This window comes from Silurus aristotelis (assembly GCF_946808225.1).
Source record: "Silurus aristotelis genome assembly, chromosome: 22".
Lineage (NCBI taxonomy): Eukaryota > Metazoa > Chordata > Actinopteri > Siluriformes > Siluridae > Silurus > Silurus aristotelis.
In genome coordinates, this window is record NC_139595.1 from 16994076 (window position 1) to 17008703 (window position 14628).

General features: G+C 42.2%; 1 protein-coding gene across 10 annotated transcripts in view; it reads left to right on the forward strand.

Annotated features, from left to right (window-relative positions):
- Nucleotides 1-14375, forward strand: part of arhgef2b (rho/rac guanine nucleotide exchange factor (GEF) 2b) — a 62067-nt gene extending 47692 nt beyond the window's left edge. For 5 of the 10 annotated variants that reach the window (XM_083525593.1, XM_083525590.1, XM_083525595.1 and 2 more), the window contains 20 exons: nucleotides 2882-2949; nucleotides 3739-3802; nucleotides 4623-4755; nucleotides 5399-5508; nucleotides 5654-5797; nucleotides 5877-6127; nucleotides 6209-6334; nucleotides 6425-6542; nucleotides 8486-8737; nucleotides 8814-8890; nucleotides 9004-9176; nucleotides 9265-9332; nucleotides 10128-10316; nucleotides 10413-10511; nucleotides 10596-10651; nucleotides 11006-11047; nucleotides 11145-11195; nucleotides 11336-11689; nucleotides 12317-12467; nucleotides 13181-14375. In XM_083525593.1, coding sequence (XP_083381719.1) covers nucleotides 2882-2949; nucleotides 3739-3802; nucleotides 4623-4755; nucleotides 5399-5508; nucleotides 5654-5797; nucleotides 5877-6127; nucleotides 6209-6334; nucleotides 6425-6542; nucleotides 8486-8737; nucleotides 8814-8890; nucleotides 9004-9176; nucleotides 9265-9332; nucleotides 10128-10316; nucleotides 10413-10511; nucleotides 10596-10651; nucleotides 11006-11047; nucleotides 11145-11195; nucleotides 11336-11689; nucleotides 12317-12467; nucleotides 13181-13254 — 2600 coding nt within the window. In that variant the 3' untranslated portion in view covers nucleotides 13255-14375. Of the gene's footprint in view, nucleotides 1-2881; nucleotides 2950-3738; nucleotides 3803-4622; nucleotides 4756-5398; nucleotides 5509-5653; nucleotides 5798-5876; nucleotides 6128-6208; nucleotides 6335-6424; nucleotides 6543-8485; nucleotides 8738-8813; nucleotides 8891-9003; nucleotides 9177-9264; nucleotides 9333-10127; nucleotides 10317-10412; nucleotides 10512-10595; nucleotides 10652-11002; nucleotides 11048-11144; nucleotides 11196-11335; nucleotides 11690-12316; nucleotides 12468-13180 lie in introns of all 10 variants that reach the window. The other 5 variants (XM_083525591.1, XM_083525588.1, XM_083525592.1 and 2 more) reach the window with 1 other exon arrangement.
- The last annotated feature ends 253 nt before the right edge of the window (nucleotides 14376-14628 follow it).

Here is a 14628-nt window from a genome sequence, read left to right on the forward strand (position 1 = left end):
ATTTGTTATTACCCCCTTTTTTTTTTATGAGTTTTAACAAGTATTTACGCTCCAAATGCGCGTGCAATTGTGCATTCTTTTCTCTCTCTAGTTTTCGAAGTAAAACGCCAGTTTTCGGACGCGCGAAGGTCTTCGGGATGTTGTGTTGTTAGAATGTCTCTGTGAATTTACATCGAAAATGAATCAACACTGTGGTGTTGATTCTATTAGTAAATCTGACCAGATACGCGTCCTAGTTAGGCAGCGTTGTACGGACTGGAACACGGGGCTAGTTATAATATTTAACATAATGATAATAGCGTTTTTTTTGGTAAATGTATTATTGTAATTCATTTATATTATTGCGATTCATTTGATTTATTGGACACGAGCGATTAAACATGTTTGTCCCCCTTGACACAACCAACCGTTGACCCTAATCACCCTGTTAACTGTTCTCCTGCCAACCCTTACACACTTCCTGCTGCACAAGAACAACTTCCTGTCTACAAAACACCGCACAGGAAGCCCGCTCTCTGGAACAATGCGGAGAAATGAGAGCTCTGCTGATTTGCAGGAGGGGGGTTGGGAAAAACAAAAGAGAGTGCGAGAGAGAGAGAGCTGATGCAGCTCTTTCTTTTGTTCCTGATTTCTTTGATTCTGAATGAGGATTCACGAGATCGGCAGTGGAGACGAGTACACAGCTGCGTGAAGTGTCCCGGGAAGCTCTCGGATGCAACATAAAAAGGCGAACGCTAATGAACCGACACGTGTCGAACAAACCGCCTTTTCCAGTGAAAGCTTGTTTTGTTTTTGTTTTTTGCTGAAGTCAGCCAGATGTGACGATGGCAATAAATACGCACAGCTAACAGTTTTTTCCTGACTTACCCACTCGCACACTCATTTTCAAACATCCCATTCCACATATAGTGACCATTTGCTGTTAAAATAATCTCCACTCTTCTGGGAAGATGTTCCACTTGTTTTTGTGGCCATATTGTGCTCATTCAGTCACAAGAGTGTGAGTAAAGTCAGGTAGTGATGGAGGTGAGGCGAGGAGGCCTGGGGTGAGGTCAGCGTTCATCCCAAAGGTGTAGGGTCAAGGATCAGACCTTTATAGCAAGGCACCTCAAGATCTTCCACTCACATACCTTGTGTGGTTCTTTCTTTGATTTCGAACTGTGTTACTTTCCCAAACCGCACACAATTGTACAGGGTGTCTTCGAATGCGTTAGCATGAAAATCCTCACCTACATCAGTACCTGACTTTACTACCACCCTTGAACACAAATCTCCACAAGCACACTCCAAAATCTAGTGGAACATCTTCCCAGAAGAGTGGAGGGAATTCTGAAAGAAAATCGGGACTAAAGGAGGAATTCGGCACTCAAAAAGCACATACCGTACTTATAACCAGGTGTCCGCAAATTTTTGCCAATACTTCATCCATATAATTTAGTTCCCAATTCTAGCAAAATGTCCTCGACTGCACGACTCCGACTACTAATACTAGACGATAGCTATTTATTTTCTTAAAACGAACCGTCTAAAAGTGTTTATAGCATTTCTTAAACACACACACACACGGCATTTTTATTTAAATTTTTTTGCGTTAGTGAAGTGAGTAATTGTAAAAATTTGTTTTTTTTATTTGTTTGTTCGTTTCAGCTACACTGTGAAACATATCGCGGACTTTCCGGTGATTGACACCACATCATTTTTTGCAAGTGTAGCTTGCAGCTGTGTAGATCGAAAGTTCATGCTGGGACGACGTTTCGAAAACACGTGAGGTCATATCGGGATTTCGGATGGCGTGTAGTTTGTGTAATGGTGGAGCCGAGAGTGCGGAGGCGGCTGGTTTTCTTTACACACTTATACACGACACGAAAACGCTCCGGCTATTACCTTATTACCATCATCCACACATTTCGGATGGAAGTATCAGGACACGGGACTTTTTCCAGACGTACGTGGTTTAAACCCAAACTACAAAGTTGGAGGCACACAATTGTATAGAATGTTTTTTTTTAGTAGTAATTACACTCCAGATAAGAAACGTGCAATCCTGCGTTTTTTGGGGGAGGAGTCTCGAGTTTTAGAAGTAAAGCAGTTTTTGGACCGGTCTTCAGGACGTTTTTGGATTTTCTGTGTGACTTGCCAAATTTTTATTCGTAAAAGAATAAAAGACTTGCGAGATAAAGAGCGTTTATCGCTACTATAACGTAAACCATAACACGTTTTTTTCCAAACCACAAAGTTGGAGGCGCACAATTCTATATGGTGTATTTGGATTCACTAGCATTACATTTTGTCCTCAACGAGGAGACCCAAACCGGTTCCATCATGACGATATGCTTTACATGGGATGGAGTGGAAGAGCTTCTGTAGATCTTCTACCCTATTAAACATATTTGGGATGAATGTGAACACTGACTGCACCCCAGGCTTTAGAACCTCACCTCTAAACCTCACTTTGTTACCTGGCTGTCTGACCACATATCTTCACAATTACACTCCAAAATCTAGTGAAACATCTTCCTGTGAGAGGAGGTTATTCTAACAGTAATTTGGGGGCCAAATGTGGAATGGGATGTTCAGAAAGCACATAGTTGTCTATCAATTACTGGAACCGTTCGCATCGTTCTATTTTTTGTTTGCTTGTTGTTGTTTTAGTTTTTTTGTTTTTTCTAATGTAGACAAACCAACAAATGTGCAAAATTTGTTCGATTTATTATTATATATTATTATAGTAATACCGCCTGTATCGTTATTGTTGACATTGTAATTGACGTAACAGTATCGGGAAAATGTTTTACACGTTGGAAGTCGTCCCTCGCACTGTTTTCGTTAACGTGTAAACTTCTCCCAATAATTCACAATCCTCCCGTTTTTCGTTTTGCAGCTTGCAACGTCACGATCCACAACCGCTGTCGAGACACGCTGGCCAACTGCGCCAAAATGAAGCAGAAGGTACGGAAACGCAGCCAGAAACACTACACACACACCAGGATGTACGGATGAGCGAGTACATCCTGGACGTTCCTGTCATCCGACACAAAAACTATAAAATCTGATTCTGAAAGGACAATTTTTGAATAGTAATCATTTCATTTGTTTTTTTTATTTTATTTTGCTTTAAAAAAAAATTTTATACTAGAAATACTTCATCACACATCATTGCATGAACTAACAAATCTTGAATTGTATTTCACACTGGAGAATTCAGCAACACTTTATGGACAGAAGTTTGTGGACACCTGATTAGATTCGGGAAGATGTTCTTGGAATCGCAGCACCACCAAGCCTATACTGTTGGGCCCTTGATTAAGGCCCTTAACCTTTGGTTGTATAAATAAGTGAAGGTGTCTGCCAAATGCTAAATATGTAAATATAAATGTAAATAAGTTTAGTATGCGCTTTTTGAACTTCCCTTTCCATATTTAGTTTCCATTTACAGCTCTAATAACCTCCACTCTTCTAGGAAGATGTTCCACTGCTTCAGGGTTAGCGGCAAATGAACTTCTAAATGCCCTTCTATTTAGCTAAACACCCGAAAGTGTGATTTTACTAACACCCTTGTGCCTGTATGAGCCCAAATCTTCCCAGAAGAGTGATGGATACTATAACAGTAACTTGGGAATAAAAAATCCAAAAAGCACATGCTAATGTTAGAGTCAGGTGTCCACAAACCTTTGCCATGTTCTATCTACGACCTATGAAAAGCTGAAAGTGTATATTTTTCGTTTTTTTTTTTTGCAGCAGCAGAAGTTGGCGCTGGGGCGGAACAGTTCAGCTCTTCAGAACGTGGCCCTACGCACCAAAAGTAAGTGCCTCCCTTTTATTTCCAAAACAATTGCCTCCGCGTTCTCATGTTCTTGACCCTCCCTTCTCAGCGCAGAGCTTCAAACACCGTTCTCATCCTGCTAGTAGATCAGAGGAGCCATACTGTCTCCTGCTGGTTGTACAGTTTTTCTGCAGGCACAGTGGCTCTGACCAGGGTAGAGATACCAGGCTACGCTGGATAAACAGGATCTGTTTCTACTTGACCCTTATCGTGACGTGCAGTCTCACTTTTTCTTGTTCTTTATCTTCTGAGGGGAAAAAAAACAAACAAACAGATGATGTGCGTATTCCTTGATCGATCTTATCACACGTGCCATTTGGGGTTCTGGAGAACTGTGTTGTTCATAATTATGTATTGTTTTGATTTTGATCGTATTTAACGCCACGGAACAAGTTGCGGCTTTTACGCGGACGATTAAAACGCATTTCAGACTCCTTCCATAACTTTCTTGATTTCTGGAGATGAATGCCTTCACCATATTAGTACATGATTCAGTACATATTAGTACATTATTTAGCAAAACAGAGAAATTTGCAGTGTATATGTAAGAATACGGTGCTACTTTTGCTTGCTATGCGAAACTTCAAATATTTGTAAAATTTTCCCGTTTCGCAATCGTCTTTGTAAGATCGAAAAATTGCAGGTCCAACCATCACAACTCGGGGACCATCCGTACTAGACTGCAGATTTGTTCCTATTTTATTTCTGTGTGCACTGATTTTCATTGTCAATTCACGTTCTGACTATTTGCCCTTGATTTGTTTCATTTATTCTTTCTCTCCGTTTTCTCGTCTTTCAGCTCCCATCATTAAGGAGAGGCCGAGTTCGGCTATTTACCCCTCCGACAGCCTGCGCCAGTCTCTCCTCGGTTCTCGGCGAGGACGGTCCACCCTCTCCCTCAGCAAAAGCGTCTCCACCAACAACATCGCAGGGTGAGTGACTGACGGAAAACTGATCTGGATCCGTTTCGAAATAAAGGATGAAATAAAGATTGCTCTTGGGGTTGCAGGGGGGGTTGTATGAAGTTAGATTGGATCTAGAAGTTGGATGCATACATTTAGATTGAATTTACACATTGGGGGAATAAAGGTAGATTGGATCTACATATTGGGGGTATAAAGTTAGATTGGATCTGCACATTGGGGGTATAAATTTAGAATGGATTTACACATTGGGGTATAAAGTTAGATTGGAGCTAGACATTGGGGGTATAAAGTTAGATTGGATCTACACATTGGGGTGTAAAGTTAGATTGGATCTACACATTGGGGGTATAAAGTTAGATTGGTTTTACACATTGGGGTATAAAGTTAGATTGGAGCTAGACATTGGGGGTATAAAGTTGGATTGGATCTACACATTGGGGATATAAAGTTAGATTGGATCTAGACATTAGGGGGTATAAAGTTATGTTAGATACACATCTAATATACACATTAGGGAGTGTAGTTAGATTAGATCTAGACATTAGTGGTGTAAAGTTAGATTAGATCTAGACATTAGTGGGTGAAGTTAGATTGGATTTGGACATTTTGAATGCGTTCTGGTCATGATGTATTGTGTGCTTGTTTGTAGGAATCTGAACGATGACTCTCCTCTGGGACTGAGACGAATCCTCTCTCAGTCAACCGACTCGCTGAACTTCAGGAACAGGGCCATGTCCATGGAGTCTCTAAACGATGACGGTGAGACGGAAATTCAATATGACCGACTGTCTGACTGTAATACACCGAGCTTTTTCATGTTAATGTGAGTTTTCACACATCTCTGCATTTTCTCTCCTCACACACACACACACACACACACACACACACACACACACAAATACAGGGGAGGTGTATTACGCCTCAATGCTGGAGGATTTGGAGAGGGAGGGCCGCGACTTCGAAGCGGATTCGTGGAGTTTAGCGGTGGATTCGTCCTACCTGCAGACTCACCGCAAAGACGTCATCAAGAGGCAAGACGTCATCTACGGTAAGTCCTTTTTTAAATAGGGAACAAGCACGTCGCTCCCGATCCGAGAAAAAATTACGCCTCTGTTCCGTCAATTCAGAGCTGATCCAGACAGAGCTTCACCACGTGCGCACGCTGCGCATCATGGAGGGCGTGTTTCGGCGCGGCATGCTGGAGGAGGTCCTGCTCGAGCCAGGTGTCGTGCACGCCGTCTTTCCGTGCCTCGATCAGCTGGTGGCGCTGCATTCCCGCTTCGTCAGCCAGCTGCTGAGCCGACGGAACCACAGCCTGGCCTCAGGGAGCACCACCAACTTCACCATCCATCAGCTCGGAGACGTGCTGGTCGAGCAGGTAGGCACCCTAAAGAGATGAGACCGTTCTGGTATACATATATAAAAGGAAGTGGCTCACCCACGCGATCCTCGTGTCCAGTTTTCAGGCCATAACGCAGACGAGATGCGCAAGTGCTACGCTGAATTCTGTAGCCGGCACCTCAAAGCCGTGAAGCTCTACAAGGAGCTGCTCGCACGGGACAAGAGGTTCCAAAACTTTATCCGGGTGAGTGACAGGAGATGATCGCAAAATCGGGATTTGGTGTCTGGGCCTATTTTATAAGCGTTTACTGAAGAATTTGCGTTTCCTACGCAGCGAGTGAGTAGAGGATCACTACTCCGCCGACACGGGGTCCAAGAATGCATCCTGCTGGTCACGCAACGCATCACCAAATACCCAGTGCTGATTCAGCGCATACTAGACAACACAAAAGGTGAGGCACTGATTCCTTCAATATTTGTGATGGTTTGCATACCGCAGTGTGGGTGAATTCTACATTCTTATTGGTCGAAAGCTATAACAGGAGCTTTTTGAGTATTTCTAGGGCAGAAGTCCCCAAACCATGGCAACATTTGGAACGGTTACAAAACAAATATTTTTATTTTAAATATGTTTTACATATATGTCTGTATTTGATAGTAAAGGTTGGCTTTTAAACTAATATTCCCCTGAGTTATTAATAGTAATATTGATAATATTAATATTAAGACACCATTAGCTCGCTGGAACTCTCGGCTATCAGCAAAAATCCACACCGATAGTTTTTCCGGCCTCCGGTCCGCTGTCATTACGAGAGCGGCCTCTAGAGGTGAATCTCCGACAGCATGTACTATTTAACATGGATTATATTTGTTTTCGTTTTTTATCCAGTATTCATTTTAAAAACTATTGGTTGATTAAACGGTTATCGCCATGTACGATCCAACCCAGCTATCAGTATCAGTCAACCTCTAATTATTAACATAGTCTAATTATTTGTTTGGTTCACCCACCAACTATATGCATATACATAAGTAGGTAAATGTTTTGATTTCAATAGCAATGAATATAAAAAAATTTATAGTAATATGCTCTTTTTCTTCTTCTTCTTCTTCTTCTTCTTCTTTTGGCTGCTCCCATTAGGGGTCGCCACAGCGGATCATCCGTCTCCATACCCCCCTTTCCTCTACATCTGCCTCTTTCTAACCAACTACCTGCATGTCTTCTCTCACCACATCCATAAACCTCCTCTTGACCTTTCTCTTTTTCTCCTCCCTGGTGGCTCCATCCTCAGCATTCTTCTATTGATATACCCCATGTCCCTCCTCTGTACATGTCCAAACCATCTCAATTAGGCCTCTCTCTCTTTGTCCCCAAAACGTCCTACATGCGCCATCCCTCTTATAAACTTGTTTTTAATCCTGTCCATTGTCGTCACTCCCAATGAAAATCTCAGCATCTTCAGCTCTGCTACCTCCAGCTCCACCTCCTTTCTTTTACTCAATGCCACTGTCTCTAATCCATACAACATCTCAGGTCTCACCACAGTCCTATAAACTTTCCCTTTTACTCTCACAGATACTCTTCTATCACAAATCACTCCGGCTATCACTCTTCTCCACCCACTCCACCCTCCCTGCACTCTTTTCTTCAGTTCCCCCCTGTTGACCCCCAGGTACCTGAACTCCTCCACCTTCTCCACCTCTTCTCCCTGCGTCCGCACCACTCCACTGCCCTCCCTCTCATTCACACACATGTACTCTGTCTTACTCCTACTGACTTTCATTCCCCTTCTCTCCAGCGTGTACCTTCACCTCTCCAGGCTCTTCTCAACCTGCTCACTACTCTCACTACAAATCACAATATCATCCGCAAACATCATAGTCCACGGAGACTCCTGTCTGACCTCGTCCGTCAACCTGTCCTTCACCACTGCTAACAGGAAAGGGCTCAGAGCCGATCCTTGATGCAGTCCAACCTCCACTTTGAACCAGTCTGTCGTTCCTACTGCACACTTCACTGCTGTAACACTGTCCTCATGTCCTGCACCACCCTCACATATTTCTCCAACACACCTGATTTCCTCATACAATACCACAACTCCTTCCTCGGCACCCTGTCGTACGCTTTCTCTAAATCCACAAATAAAGGTTATATATCTTTTGTCAGTTCATAACATAATAATAAACTAATCTTAGATTAGAAGGCATAATATATACATTTAAATAATGCTGGTAGTTACAGACTGACCCGGCCCCCCAAAAAGAAAGAAAGAAAGAAAATGTAGTGGCCCTTACAGAAAAAGGTTTGATCCCTGTTCTAGGTGGTTGCATATCAGCCGATCTATAACCATTTTATGGATGTAATGCTAATCCGATCTCATTTATGGTTCCACAGGTAGCGAGGAGGAAGCCGAGTCTCTGAGTCAGGCTCTAGTGCTGATCCGTGAGCTCCTGAGCTCTGTGGATCAGCAAGTTCAGGAGCTGGAGCTGACGCAAAAGCTGCAGGAGATCCGGGCTCGCCTGGACCCACGTGCTGAGACCGAAGTAAGGGGTGGAGGAGTATTCCGGGGTGGAGAATTGCTCCGGAGAAGACTCCTCCACGAGGGAACGCTGCTGTTAAAACCTGCACAGGGCTCCAGACTCAAAGGTATCGTGTGTGTTTTTAAAACGTCTGATTAAGACCAAGTGTTTGGTTTCCTCAGTAACAATGTTTATTTCCACAGACGTGCAGGTCTTGTTGATGACAGACATCCTGGTGTTCGTGCAGGAAAAGGACCAGAAATATTTTTTCCCCTGTCTGGTGAGTGAGTCCGAGGTCTCCGAAACGATTATACATCGCTTTTTAAAGAGCATGCTATAAAAAAATTAGGACTGTACAGCAAATAAACTTCTTCATTCTTCCTCTGCGTAAAGGACAAGCCGTCGGTTCTGTCGCTCCAGAACCTGATCGTCAGAGATATAGCCAATCAGGAGCGAGGGATGTTCCTCATCAGCGACTCCACCCCTCCGGAGATGTACGAGCTGCACGCCTCTTCCAAGGATGACCGGAACAACTGGATGAAGATTATCCAGCAGGCCGTCAGCAGGTCCGGGTCAAAGATTGTAATTATTTTATAAGGATATGAAGCGAAAAACGTTGCGTACTTATTTATTTATTTTTTTCATCTTCCACAGATGTCCCTCTAGAGAAGATTTCCCTCTGATCGAGACGGAGGACAAAGCCCTTCTGCGTCGACTCAGAGGTCTGTCCTGAGACGGGTCTCATTCTCAGAACCAGAATAAACTCTAACGTAGAGCTGGATTTACGTATGTATGGGAACGCGATTCCCACTTAGAGGATTATGAGCCAGCCCTTATATCACATCCGGAAATGAGGCATTTGATGATTCATCGGTTTTTCAATTCGAAATTTTATTGCTGGAACTCCATACTGTTGTTTTTCTGGCTTCCGGTCCACTGTCATTACGAGTGTGGCCTCTAGAGGCGAATCGTTGACGCCATGTGCTGCTTGTTTTTACGTGTGAGACTGCACGCTCGTTTATTAGTATTTATTAATTATATAATCATATTAATTAATCGATATATTTATAATAATTCCATTTACCACATTTTAATTATTCGGGACTGTTTTTTTTTTTTTGCGCAATAAAGTTTAGTACTACTTTACATTTTTGTTTTTTTATATAACTATATATTTTTTTATAACTATTGGTTGATTAATCGTTTATCGGCAAGTACGGTCCAACCAGGCTATCGGTATCGGTCGACCTCCACTTGACTACATAAACATGAAATAAATAAAGTATTGAAATCTGAATTTTAGTCATTATTTCAGTTCTATATTAATTATTACTTAAACTACTTTAGTAGATTGGAAAGTCAGAATAACAAAGATATTCCAATTCTCTCGAAATCCTTCAGATGATAAATCTAAATCCATTGATTAAATGCTAAATATAAACAATTTCGCTAAATGGATTTTCTGTCTTTCTTTTTGTCTTTTCTCTCATTTCTCCACCTTTCTTTCTCTCCATCAGCTGATATTCAACAGAAAGACCGGGAAGTCCTAGAACTCCTACAGGAGCGCGTGACCCTGTTTTCAGACCTGGCAGAGGTCACAAGCGGACAAGAGGTCAAGATGCCCACCAGCTCTCGGAACGTTTTCCGAGCGGACACACCGCACGCGCCGCAGGCTGAGAAACTGCTCAACAACGCCATCGCTGAAGGTCTGACGTCATAAAATGCCCTTTAAAACGGCAAATTGTGGAATTTTAGGAATTATGTCTAATTTGATGTCTTTTGTTATTTATACGTAAATCTAGTGGACAGATTAAGCGAACTGCTCCTGGGCTCGAGCATCGGGCTTCCTCGGTCCTGCAGTTCCAGCAGTGACCAGAACCACACGAAGGCGCCCATGAGCAGTACGTCTTCACCTTTTACATCAGTAATAATCTTTATATAAAAAAAAATAGTTAATTAATAATTTTTTTGCTCTTTAAATATAGACGGAGAGACGATTTCAGTGAACGGAAGCCTTGATGGGAACAGTCCCTTACAAAAAGTAAGATACCGATCCTTGAGTCTAGGTTGGTATGACTTACACAAATGAGAGCAAAAGTTTGAGCACCCCAGGACAAAAAAATGACTTTACCAGCATGAGTTAATTTTCCTATTTCCAGTTTCCTATTCTGTATAGCCAGAGGTTCCCTGAGGGTATCACATGATTATGGTGGAGGTTATTTCAAGGTTGTTAGTGTTATGAATTAGTCAGTTTTCCTCAGAAATGATTTTACACTGGATTCTGTCCCTGGATTCTGAAAGGTTCAGAACCCCTGACTTAGACCAACACTATAGGATCAACCTGCAGATCTTTGTTGTTCTGAAGCGATTCTGAACAATACTTTTCTTTCAGCAGGATAGAAACGGTAACCAGCTGCAGGACAGAACTCCCAATGAGGTACAAATTTGTTCCCTATAATCATTTTTTTTTTAAATTGTGAAATATATGCTGACATTTTCCATATTGACGGGGGTTTTTTAATTAATTTTTTTAGGAAGTTTGCCAAAGACTTGTAAACCTCAGCACGCATCTCCACGCACTACAGGTCAGTCTGCGTGAAAGTTGAACTCCATGGATTTAATAATTCTCCAAATCATTCATATATTTTTTTATATATCGTTTTTGTTTTTTTCCATTTGCAAAATTCTTTTCAAAGCCGTCTTAAACATCTAATCTTCCCTCTAGGCAGCGGTGATCGGACAGGACTCCATCCTGGAGCTGTGCATGCGGGACGGTTCCACCTCTACCTCCTGCTCCACTCCGTCCACCTCCACCCCCAGCCCACTCGGCTCCGCCCCTCTGCGCCTGAGCCGCTCTCTGTCGCGTGACGCCCTGATGGAAGGCGTGTTGCCCGGGGCGGGTGCGGATCAGGCCCTGCTGCAGAGACACTATGCCCTGCTGCATGATGAAGTGTGTCGTCTGCGCCCGTTGGAGGCCCGGCTGAGGGAGAGCGAGCGGGCAAGGACGCAGGCAGAGGAACAGCTGAGAGAGCTGCAGGGCACACACAGACGAGACAGCACAGATACAACAAGCTCACAGGTGAGAGCTTAGTGCTAGTGTTTGCCTTCCAATAACCACAGACATAAAGATGTGAACAGCAGTGGAGTGAAACAGTGTTAAGGTGGAATGGCAAACTTTTAAGGTGGAATGGTGAGTAATTAAGGTTGAATGGTGAGGTATTAAGGTAGAATAGTGAGGTATTAAGATGGAATAGTGAGTTCTTAAGGTGTAATAGTAAGTTATTAGTGAATTATTATGGTGGATGGTGTTATTAAGGCAGAATGGTGAGTTATTAGGGAGTTATTAAGGTGGAATGTTTATTAGGGACTTATTAAGGTGGAATGGTGAGTTATTGAGGCGTTATTTAGGAGGAATGGTGTTATTAGGGAGTTATTAAGGTGGAATAGTGTGTTATTAAGGTGTGAGTTATTAAGGTGGAATGGTTATTAGGGAGTTATTAATTGTAATAGTGAGTTAGAGATTGCTCTGTGTGTGTGTGTGTGTGTGTGTGTGTGTGTGTGTGTGTGTGTGTGTGTGTGTGTGTGTGTGTGTGTGTGTTGCTGCTCTTTGCATGCTCTCCTTCTTGTTTGGGTGCTGCAGTCTAACATTTCTTTTCATTCCCACGTGTGTGTGCCTTCAACATCCTTTCTTTTTCCCATCCCTCAGCGGAGAGGAAGTGACGGAAGCCACGCCCCCCTCGCCCCACTGGCATGCCAGGAAGCTGACCAGTTAGACGGCGTTCAGGAGGGAAGCGAGGAAGACGATTCCGAGGAGGAGGAAGAAGTTCGGATTTCCCCGCGATCAGACAGTCCCAGAGGTGAGACTCACTAAAGACGTCCCTCTAAACACATGAAATAATGTTGTTCTTGTTTGAGCAACTCTGGAGAAGAGCGAAAAATCACCAGTCCGGCTTTATCGCCTGAGACTCGCCATTGTTAGTAAGCGAAGAGATGACTAGCGCTGTAGTGTTAGCATGAAAAAGACGCCTATTAAAGCTTAGAACATGTTGAACGATAAAGCTGGATCAAGCAAGAAAGTAAAGCGCCGCTGCATCAGTCCAGGTTCTAACATCTCAAGTCTAACATTTAAAAAATCAATTTTATTGAAATTAAAACGTACAACGTATTGGTGTGTGTTTTTGATGTCGTAGGTCTTCAATTTTATTCTTAATGTCACAGAAACCTTCAGAAAACCTGTCAGTCTCTCATTCGTACAAATTACATACGAATTCTAGGAATTATTCGGCAACATGTTTGGAGCGAAAATACGTTCCTTTCAATTTTATGTTGTTTTCCGTTTCACCTGCAGGTTGTTTTATACGGTGTGTAGGTGTGTCTAAACAAACCATCCCATATCTATCATTCTCTTTCTGTTTACACTGTGGGTGGGTCCTGCTATTCTTGGTCAATATTTAACCCCCTCTTCCATAACACACACTCACACAACTCTTTGAAGACCAACAACACACTGGGTAACATCACCACTACAAACAAAGACCCGCCCATTAACTTTGATCACTTCTGGTTTCAGATCTACAGGACATTCCAGAGGAAAGCGAATGCATAACCGAAGCTCCAGACGGCGACTCTTCCGGACACAGTTAACCCCGGTTCCGGTCCGAAAATTTTTTCCACATATACAAAAAAAAAAAAAAAGAAAAGATAGAAACGCTACACAACGCCTCCGCTTTCCTGCGAGGCAGCAGAAAGACGACATTTCGAAGTGGAGCAGAGAAAGAAAGATTCTACGCACCATGTTTTTTTTTTGTTTTTTTGCCTTTATATTCATGGACTCGAGCGAGCGTTTGTCTTAATAATTTATCTCAGAATAACCTCTTTATCATCGACTGTAGCCTATGACTGCCTGCCTTTTTTTGGAGGGGGCCAAGCAACGAGTGCGCTCTCGTTTATTACACTTTTATACTATTTAGTGGAAATGACTGAACTTGAAAAATAGGCTGAAAGTTTGGGGGAAAAAAAAAAAAGTATAAGATGGATGTAATCATGATGAAATCATGTCATCATTTATACACCAGAAGAGCGATGGGGTTTTGTCTAAACATGGTCATCGTAGAATAATTTATAGAAGTCGTAATAAAGAAATGTGACGGCGAAATTTTTATACTTTTATATGGAGAAAAAAAAAAAGGGTTCCGTGGAAATTGTTACGCACGTGAGTTCGGCGGAACGTGCAGTGACCGATAATCGGGGAAAATTTTTACGATCGAAAAAGACCAAAGTTTTTCGGCAGGTTGGATGAAATGGAAATCGCCAAACTATACACTATTCTATAGATTAGATAACAGTGATCATGTTTAGTACATTTTGGTAATGCATGTAGAACATCGGTTATACTTATTACACACACACACACACACACACAAAAACACACACCCCTACAATGCACAATAGTGGTTTGATCCATCGGCTCATTAGATCTTCTATCCGCGCCATCTCACGTTGTTGTTAGACAGAATTAGCTGAAACTCATGGCTGGTCAATGAAGGGTTTTTTGTGTATATTATGTACCTGTATAAATATTTCAGAAAAGTTTTTGAGTGAAAAAAAGAAAAGAAAAAAGGATTTCAGAAAGAATGGATCTTGTATCTAAGTGTAAACCTTGTAACTTTTTTAAGACTTTCTTGTTGTAATTTTATTGTTTTTATTACTTGAACTAAACTGCTTGTTTGCATTGTGATGTTGAAATATACAGTAGGAAGTACAAAGCTATTTGTCTGTTTTCTTTGTGTGTGTATGTGTCTTTTAAAGTTTCTATGGTTTTCGGATTTTAAGGGGGCATACTCACAGTTTCGGCCATGTTCATTTTGAGGACCTATAGAGTAGTATTGCATGTTTCACAGCTCCGAAAAGTCTTTATTTTGATCAGATTTATAAAAGAAAGATGCAGCATTAAGCTTCTGGTGGAACGAAAGACTCATCTGCAAGCCGTCTGCGATGTCGTCTGCATGCCATGACGTT